The sequence below is a fragment of the Babylonia areolata genome, chromosome 33, assembly GCF_041734735.1.
Source record: "Babylonia areolata isolate BAREFJ2019XMU chromosome 33, ASM4173473v1, whole genome shotgun sequence".
Taxonomy (NCBI): domain Eukaryota; kingdom Metazoa; phylum Mollusca; class Gastropoda; order Neogastropoda; family Buccinidae; genus Babylonia; species Babylonia areolata.
In genome coordinates, this window is record NC_134908.1 from 22599646 (window position 1) to 22609681 (window position 10036).

General features: G+C 46.8%; 1 protein-coding gene across 1 annotated transcript in view; it reads right to left on the reverse strand.

Moving 5' to 3' along the window:
• LOC143277122 (EF-hand domain-containing protein 1-like) overlaps positions 1 to 10036 on the reverse strand; it is a 14048-nt gene continuing 4012 nt past the window's right edge. The window contains exons 5-11 of the mRNA XM_076581859.1: positions 9487 to 9714; positions 8366 to 8707; positions 7016 to 7156; positions 4549 to 4843; positions 3674 to 3764; positions 2152 to 2344; positions 1 to 130 (exon numbers count right to left, since the gene is read on the reverse strand). Of these exons, the coding sequence (XP_076437974.1) occupies positions 56 to 130; positions 2152 to 2344; positions 3674 to 3764; positions 4549 to 4843; positions 7016 to 7156; positions 8366 to 8707; positions 9487 to 9714 (1365 nt within the window). The 3' untranslated portion in view covers positions 1 to 55. The remainder of the gene's footprint in view (positions 131 to 2151; positions 2345 to 3673; positions 3765 to 4548; positions 4844 to 7015; positions 7157 to 8365; positions 8708 to 9486; positions 9715 to 10036) is intronic.

Sequence of the window (10036 nt, forward strand, 5' to 3'; positions counted from 1 at the left end):
AATAAAAAGGGGGAGGAGGCTAGCAGACTGTTGAATGAATTCAGCTCTCAGTTCCTCAGGTCTCCAAAAAGCGGCGGAAGTCCTCCAGACCAATGCGTCCCTGGGGGTCGTCGGTACACTCCCGAATCAGCTGAAAGGTCAACAGTGTTTGTCATCTCTTATCGTATCACACAACATCATGTCGTTATATCATGTCATATAGTGTCGTATCGTTCCACGTATGGTATCATACTATATCGTAAAGTATTGTACCATGTATCGTGTGTCACATCGTACCATATCTGGTCACATATTGTATTGTATCGTATCGTATTGTATTGTATCGTACCATATCTGGTCACATATTGTATTGTATCGTATCGTATTGTATCGTATCGCATTGTATCGTATCGTACTATATCATACAATATCGCATCGCAGCACACCATATCGCATTGTATCACATCATATATCGAATTAAATCCATATGATACATTATCTATCTATCTATCTATCTATATATATATATATATATATATCATACATAATAATCGTGTATAATGATAAATGTATATCATACCATATATTTCTATATCACATCATACATTATATCAGCTCATATCATACCATATCATATCATTTCACACCATATCATATGATGATCATATATCATATCCTGTTGCTCACAGCCCCTAAGGACGAAATGGGGCCATTTCACGGCTCAACACTCGACAGTCCTTAAAATCTAACAGTCAGGAAAACACTACATCATGTTCAAAGGTCCATCAAAACCACACTCAAAAGACCACTTGACTCGCTGGCATCATGTCTCGCCCAGTGCACGTAATCTAATCAAGTCCAAAACATGGGGGGAAAAAGAAACGAAAAAAGCTTGAAAAGACCACCTCATTCATCCTTGCCTGCCTCTTCCTTGTCTTTAGTTTCTACAGATTTAGAGTTATGCATGCGTGTGAATCACTGGTGCGAAAGCGCTTTGATTTGTCTCTGCACAAGATTCAGTGCTATATAAATACCATTATTATTATTATTATTATTTTGCAGAGCGCGATGATGATATGATCCGAGTTTGATGCGACATCTTTGTACAGCACGACAGAACTGCATACAGCTGATATCCGCGCGCACATTAATCAAACACAACAACAATACTATACAGTAACTTATACGACGCATACACTTCGAAAGTTCACACTGTTGACGAACCGCTGTGGCGAAGTCTTTGGTTGTGTAGTTCTAATTTCCCAACCAACACTGCAAGTGTCTGTATCTCTCGGGCCTGATGAACGCCATGGTATCATTATGACAGGAGGCATAGAGTACAGCCTTGTCATGCACAGCCTCGTCACGCAGTCTCAAACCCAAATGGACCTCCATAGCAGCAGCGTTATCATCATCTTCATCCTCCTCCTCCTTCTTCATCATCAATAACAACATTTTTTTTTTTTTAAACCCAAATTATGTGACCTTTCATGCCCTGCTCTCATGGTGACCTCAGTTTCGATACCCCTCTACTTCCGCGCTTGGGCTGAGTCCTGTCAGTGTCTTCAGTGTTGGCAGATTCATGGGGGGCTGTTGCTGGAGGGACGTTGTGGCGGTCTCTGCTCTGGGAGGGATGCTCACTCAGTCTGGCTCTGCGACTAAGCCATTATTATCGTCAGTAGGGGGCTTCGTAAAGTGGTGTCGTACTTAACGTTAAATCAGAACAGGCACTACCGAACACCACCGAAGTGACTCAGCAGCAGTGCAGGGTCTCCTCTGGTGTGTGGCCTCCTGGTGACCTAACATCTATGGTTCCCTGTGGACTGCCGGCACCGGGACTGCGACAGACGAACCCGGGTGTGGCTGTGTGTTGTTGGGGGAAGTGGGAATGAGCGGCGTGGGGGTGATGCCACTGAAACGCTGCACATGACGGGGCAGCAAAACTAAACAATTTTTTTTTTTTTTAAGTTCGCACTGTCAGACTTTTTGTGAACAGCCCTATCTCCCCTCCCCACCCCCACCCAATTCCCCCACCAAAAAATAATAAATGAATAAAAAATAAACCCAAAAAACTACAAAAAAAAACCAAACCCAAAAACTTCAAGACTTCAGACATCCACCAAACACCTCACAGAACAAAAAAACAAAGCAAAACAAAACAAAAAAACTCACAGCGTGCAAGACGTCATCATCCACCGGAAGCTGCAGACGCCGACATATGTCCCGGAAGTTGTCTGCACTGAGGTAGCCCGACCTCTCCCGGTCGTAGCGGAGGAACATCTCGTCCACACGGGGCTTGTCTATGATGGCCACCTTCTTCAGCTGGGCCTTCACCTGTCCCACCAGCTGCTGGAGGTCCCCGGGCCTGTTGTTTGTGGGGGTAGTAATGTCCCAATTTTAGCATCCTCAATTTTGTATTTGTATTTGTATTTCTTTTTATCACAAGAGATTTCTCTGTGTGAAATTCGGGCTGCTCTCCCCAGGGAGAGCGCGTCGCTATACTACAGCACCGCCTTTTTTTTTTTTCTTTTTTTTTCTCTTTTTTTTTGTGCTTTTTCCTGCATGCAATTTTATTTCTTTTTCCTATCGAAGTGGATTTTTCTACAGAATTTTGCCAGGAACAACCCTTTTATTGCCGTGGGTTCTTTTACGTGCTCCAAGAGCATGCTAGCACACGGGACCTCGGTTTATCATCTCATCCGAATGACTAAGCGTCCAGACCACCACTCAAGGTCTAGTGGAGGGGGAGAAAATATCGGCGGCTGAGCCGTGATTGGAACCAGCGCGCTCAGATTCTCTCGTTTCCAAGGCGGACGCGTTACCTCTAGGCCATCACTCCACAATTATTGGGCAATATCCACACTTATTGGGCAATATCCACAATCATTTTTCTCCTCAAGATGGAGTGAGTTACAGATGTTGACAACAAGACGTAGACATTTACTCCATCAGTCACACAGAGGAGTGGAGAGGAAGAATGTGGACATTGTCAATTACTGCACCCAGTGGTTACGTTTCCTTGCTTTGGGGGACGAAACACCAGGGAGAACAGGCATGTTAGTTCAGTGACCGATTCCGCCATCCAAACTGCGTCAAATGACTGACAACATTGGAACTGAAATCCACCTTCAAATGGGTTACAAAATGTCGACCCAAATTTTAATTGTAATATCGTTTCATACATGCACACAAATTGCCGGTTTAAATATGTGCAACAATTTAGCAAACCGGCTAAACGTAGACTATAATCTGTTGTTGGGGGGTGAGGGGGAGTGGAGCGGGGTTGGAGGAAGGGGGGGTGGGGTAAGGAAAAGGGGAGGGATTATTATTTATAGTGTTTGGGGTGTTTTGTTTGTTTGTGTATGTAGTGTGTGTGTAGTGTGTGTGTGTGTGTGTTCGTGCGCCTACTCATGTATGCTGAAGAGTGGACAGATATATATACAAATTGCTAGGCTCCAAGTGCGTGTGCACTCAGTGACAAACGCACACGCACGCAAACATAAGACACACACATACATACATACATACATGCATACACAAACATGCCCGCGCACACACAAACACACACATACACGCGCACTTGTTCCCCCCAGCAAGGCAAGCGAGCCAGCCCGCGCACCCGTGCACTGGCATGCGTGCGCGCGCGCACGTACACACACGCACACACACACACACACACACAGTGGGAACCTACGTGCGCTGGACTCGGACATATTTGTCCCTTTCCTTGTCCTCACGGGTCAGTGGGCGAGACACTGTTTCCTTCAGAGACTGGATGGTGGCCGCTGCCAAGGTCCACACAGCACACATCACAAGGTGATGGAGGAAGAGGAGGAGGAGAAGGAAGAAGAAGAAGGAAGAGGAAGGGAAAAGAAGTAGGAAGAACGGCGAGGAAGAAGAAGAAGTGGGAAGAAGGAGGAGGAAGAAGAAGGAGGAGGAAGGAAAAGGAAGTAGGAAGAAAAGAAAGGAGGTAGAAGAAGGAAGAGGAAGGAAAAGGAAGTAGGAAGAAGAGGAAGAAAGGAGGTAGAAGAAGGAAGAGGAAGGAAAAGTAAGAAGGTGGAGGAGGAAAGAGGAGTAGAAGGAGGAGGAAGAAGAAGAATGAGGAAGGAGGGGGAGGAAGAAAGGAGGAGGAAGAAGTAGGAAGAGGAAGGAAGAAGAAGGGGGGGAAGGAAGAAGAAGGGGGAGGAAGGAAAGAGGAGTAGAGGAAGAGCGAGACAGGAGACAATAACAACAGCAATAGCAATTCTTTTCTTCAAACACACACACACACACACACACATAACACACATACAACACAGCACAAAACCTCCCCCCGCGCCCTCCCCCCCCTCACACACACAAACACATGCTCCCCACCGACCCCACACCCCACCACCCGCACACACCACAACACCCCTCCACCCCCATCCTCAGCCCCACCACACCACCCACCTCCTCAACCCCCCAACCCACCAACATACCACTGCACACACACAACCACAAAACACTCCCACAACTCCCCCCCCCCTCACCCCCCCACACACACACCCCCAATCCCCCCACCCCCGCACACCCCCAGCAAACACTCACGAGGGAACTGATGAGCATTCTTCTCCATAAACTCCACGACGAAGGCGTCAGCGTTGGTGATGATGAAGCGATGGCCGAAGATCTCCACCATGGCCCCTTTGTAGAAGTCCTGGGGCCCGTAGTAGTCAGGGTTCTCCGGGGTGCTCCCGGGCTTGCAGGGCTGGGTGGCCTGCAGGAACTTGCCGCCCATGATGCCTGAGTTCCGCACCGGGGGCTCGTACACCGTCAGCATGTCATCGGCCAGGCGGAAGCTGATGATGAAGCGTCGCCCGGCGTCCTCTGGCTTCATGGAGTCCTGCGTGTGGGTCGTGGTGGTGGGCAGGGTTTTGGTTTTTTGGTTTTAGTTTTAGGGGTTGTGTGTGTGTGTGTGTGTGTGTGTGTGTGTGTGTGTGTTTTTTTTTGTTTCAGGGTTTTTTTTTTGTGTGTGTGGGTTTTTTGTTTTGTTTTTTTGTTTTTGTTTTTTTGTTTTAGTTTTATGGGGTTTGTGTGTGTGTGTGTGTGTGTTTTGTTTGTTTGTTTTTTGTTTCGTTTTAGTTTTAGTGTGGTTTTTTTTTTGCGTGTGTGTGTGTTTTTGGGTTTGGGTTGTTTTTTGGTTGTTTTTTTTTTTGGGGGGGGGGGGGGGGGGGTTGTATTTTGGTGTTGTTGTTGTTTTACTTTATTTATTTTATTTTTATTTTTATTTATCTTTATTGTTATTATTTTTTTTTTTTTTTTTTTTTTTTTATTTACCTCTTTTTTTTTCTTTTTTCTTTAACTTTTTTTTTTAACTTTTTTTTTTTGAATAATTTTTTTTTGTCATTTTTACTTTATTTCATTTTAGTTTAGTTGTTTTTTTTTTGTTGTTTTTTTCTCAATGCCTGACTAAGCGCGTTGGGTTACGCTGCTGGTCAGGCATCTGCTTGGCAGATGTGGTGCAGCGTATATGGATTTGACCGAACGCAGTGCTCCTTGAGCTACTGATACTGATACTGTTGTTGTTGTTGTTATTGTTGTTTTGACAGGCGCAATAGCCGAGTGGTTAAAGCGTTGGACTTTCAATCTGAGAGTCCCAGGTTCGAATCTCGGTAACGGCGCCTGGTGGGGTAAAGGATGGAGATTTTTCCCATCTCCCAGGTCAAAAATATGTGCAGACTTGCTTAGTGCCTGAACCCCCTTCGTGTGTATACCGCAAGCAGTTAAATATCCTGTAATCCATGTCAGCGTTCGGTTGGTCGTGGAAACAAGAACATACATAGCGTGCACACCCCCGAAAACGGAGTGTGGCTGCCTACATGGCGGGGTGAAAACGGTAATACACATTAAAATGAACGTGGGAGTTGCAGCCCACGAACGAAGAAGAAGGAGAAGAAGATATCTATTTATCTTCTTTTTTGAGGGGGGATGAGGGGGGTTAAGCTGCGTTGACAATGCACGAACAGATGACATAACGACATCAGCTTTCATACATACAGCGAACAGATGACAGATCAATATCAGCTTTCATACATACAGCGAACAGATGACAGACCGACATCAGCTTTCATACATACAGCGAACAGATGACAGACCGACATCAGCTTTCATACATACAGCGAACAGATGACAGATCAATATCAGCTTTCATACATACAGCGAACAGATGACAGACCGACATCAGCTTTCATACATACAGCGAACAGATGACAGACCGACATCAGCTTTCATACATACAGCGAACAGATGACAGATCAATATCAGCTTTCATACATACAGCGAACAGATGACAGACCGACATCAGCTTTCATACATACAGCGAACAGATGACAGATCAATATCAGCTTTCATACATACAGCGAACAGATGACAGACCGACATCAGCTTTCATACATACAGCGAACAGATGACAGATCAATATCAGCTTTCATACATACAGCGAACAGATGACAGACCGACATCAGCTTTCATACATACAGCGAACAGATGACAGATCAATATCAGCTTTCATACATACAGCGAACAGATGACAGACCGACATCAGCTTTCATACATACAGCCGGACTCACAGCAAAGTGAGAGTTTTGTGAACAATGCTTTCTCAACTGCAGTGGGAAGCTGTTTACTGCCAAGTCGAGTCTTTTGCTAAGGACTATGGCTCTGAAATCAGGAGGCAAGACTGCGCTGGCTCTTAATGTTGCAGCCTTGGTGGCTAATATCCGGTGTTGGGGATGGTTCCCAAAGGCCAGCTTAGCCGCCCAAGGCTGCAATACTAAGAGCCAGCGCAGTCTTGCCTCCTAATTTTCTGAGTCAAAGTCCTTCACAACAACAACAACAACAAAAAAAGAGGACCAAGCTGTACATGACCTCCCACTGCAGCGGAGAAACCATTGATACTACAGAGCTCTCACTGTGCTGTTGGCCCCGCTGTGAAGCTGACGTCACACCACAGCACAACTCTGTCCCCCCACCCCCGCCCCCACCCCCCCACACACCAATTCTTGCCCAGACTCACCAGCACGGCCTCAAAGCGCAGCACCTTCAGGTTGTTCTCCATGGCCTTGACCACGTCCCTCTTGGGCGGCTTGGGCGTGAAGGACAGACAGGACTGCAGAGAGTCCTCCAGTGTCCCGTAGTTATTGTAGGGCGGGATTTCCTGTCACCACGTTGGGACACTGGGTGACTGACATGCCTGACCACACTTCCCTTACTATGCTGCTGCTGGTGGTGGTGATGGTGCTGGTGGTGATGGTGGTGGATGTGGTGGTGGTGGTGGTGGTGGTGATGGTGGTGGTGGATGTGGTGATGGTGGTGGTGATGGTGGTGGTGATGGTGGTGGTGGATGTGGTGATGGTGGTGGTGATGGTGGTGGTGATGGTGGTGGTGGATGTGGTGATGGTGGTGGTGGATGTGGTGGTGGTGGTGATGGTGGATGTGGTGGTGATGGTGGTGGTGGATGTGGTGGTGGTGGTGATGGTGGTGGTGATAATGGATGTGGTGATGGTGGTGGTGGTGATGGTGGTGGTGGTGATGGTGATGGTGATGATAGTAGTGGTGATGATGGTGGTGGTGGCGATAATGATGACAATGATGCTGGTGGTGGTGATGGTGATGGTGGTGGTGGTGGTGATAATGATGATAATGATGGTGGTGGTGGTGTTGGTGGTGACGATGATGATGATGGTGATGGTGGTGGTGATGATGATAATGATGGTGGTGGTGATGGTGGTGGTGATGATAATGATGATAATGATGGTGTTGGTGGTGACGATGATGATGATGATGGTGGTGGTTGTGGTTATGATGGTGTAGTGGTGGGGATGATAATAATGGTGGTGGTGATGGTGATGATTATGAAGATGATATTGGTGATGGTGGTGGAAATGATGATGATGGTGGTGATGGTGGTGGTGGTGATAATGATGATGATGGTGATGATGATGATGATTGTGATGATGGTAAGATACAATACATTACAACACAATACAATACAACACAACACTATTCAAATACAAAACCGTACAATACAATATAGGACCATACCATAAGATACAGTACAATACAAAACAACACAGTACCGTAAGATACAATACAATACAATACAACGCAATTCAATACAACACAGTACCCTGCAGACAACAATACAATACTGTACGATACAACACAAGACCATACCGTAAAATACAATACAACGTAATACAATACACTGCCCTACAACACAACACAACACAACACACTACAACACAACACAACACAACAACAAACAAAACACAACAAAACACCACCACCCTACACCCACAACACCCCCCCTTACCCCCCCCCCCCCCCACACACACACACACACACACCCACCCCCTTTCCTCACCATTCTGGGCACCTCCTCGACCTTCTCTGCCACGTCCACGGGGCGGAAGTCGGTGATACCGAAGTGCTGATAGTAGAAGGCCTTGGTGAAGTTGTCGCAGTCGTAGATGAGGAAGCGGCGGGCGTAGATGTCCACGGTCTTCCCGACCATCAAGTCCTTGGGCGTGATGTACTCCTTGACCTCCTCCTGCGTCAGCTCCATGGCCACGATGGGGAAGGAGGACGGGTAGGCGTTCCGGTCCCTGGGCACCCGCTGGCGGCGCACCAGCAAGGGGAAGGGGTCTCGCCCGTTGTTGGGTTTGCGGACCTCCAGCACCTCCAGAGTGTCGTCCGCGAGGTAGTACTGCGCAGGAGTTCACGAGGGCAGGCAGGCAGGCAGATACGCGCTCCGTTAATGAACATACACCGACTCCCATTATTTGTGTTTCAGTTTATCTTTATCTAGCTACTTCATCTACTACTACTTCTACTACTGCTACTGTTACTCCTGCCTCTACTAGAACTACTACTAGCTGCTACAACTACTGCTACAACTACACACACACATACACACGCGCGGGGCCCCACGTACATGCATCACACGTGTGCATACAAAATTTTACACACACACACACACACATACACACACACAATATATATATATCTCTCTCTATATATATATATAGATTTTTTTTTTTTAGTAATATAATATTATATATATATATATATATATATATATACATATGTGTGTGTGTGTGTGTGTGTGTGTGAGAGAGAGTGTGTGTGTGGTGTGTGGAAATGAACAAACAGTAAGGCCAGGAGATGAAATGCTTAACAAATAGTAAAGGGTGGTAACTCTCTCCATTCACAAGGTACACAACTTCAAGTCAGTGCTGCTTTCGCTACAGGTTCAGCTCGCACACAGGTATATAAAAAGGTACATTGGAATAAAACCCAGACACTGCCTCAAAAAAAAAAAAAAAAAAAAGAAGCGCAGGGCCTGTCCTTATACCGATCATCAGTCTGACATGTGTACACAGCAGCAAAGACAGAAGGAATGTGCAAACATAAGTAAGCTTATATTGTACACTGCACACACACACACACACACACACACACACACACACACTCAAATCCCCTGACCTGAATCACAAACTCCCGATTCTCGCCGAACATATGTTTCCGCTCATCCCACATGGCGTAGAAGCGGAGGACCCTCCGGTCTAGCTCCAAGAACTGTTTCTTGGCGTCGTAGGCCGACTTGGTCTTGTAGGTGGGTAGCGCCTCCACTCTACGGCGGTTCTCGATGTAGGGATCTGCAGGGGCGGTCTCCGGAGGGTTGACGATGATGCCTTCACTCTCCAGGAAGTCCTGAGTGCCCCGTGGTGTTGGGTGAGACAGGTTCAGTTGTTGTTGTTGTTGTGTTGTTGTTGGTAGTGGTGGTTGTGGTGGTGGTGGTGTTTTGTTATACGTACGCTCACGAATATGTGATTATGCATGCTGGAGAACGTTTGTGAATGCCCCACACGGACACAGATACAGGCACACACATACACACATGAATGCCCCTTTTGTTACTGATTAGTCACCAAATCCCCTTCCCCGCCCCCCACCTACCCCCGCCGCCCTCACCCCTCCCCCTCTACACACACACACACACAAACACACACACGGGCACACTCAAACACACACA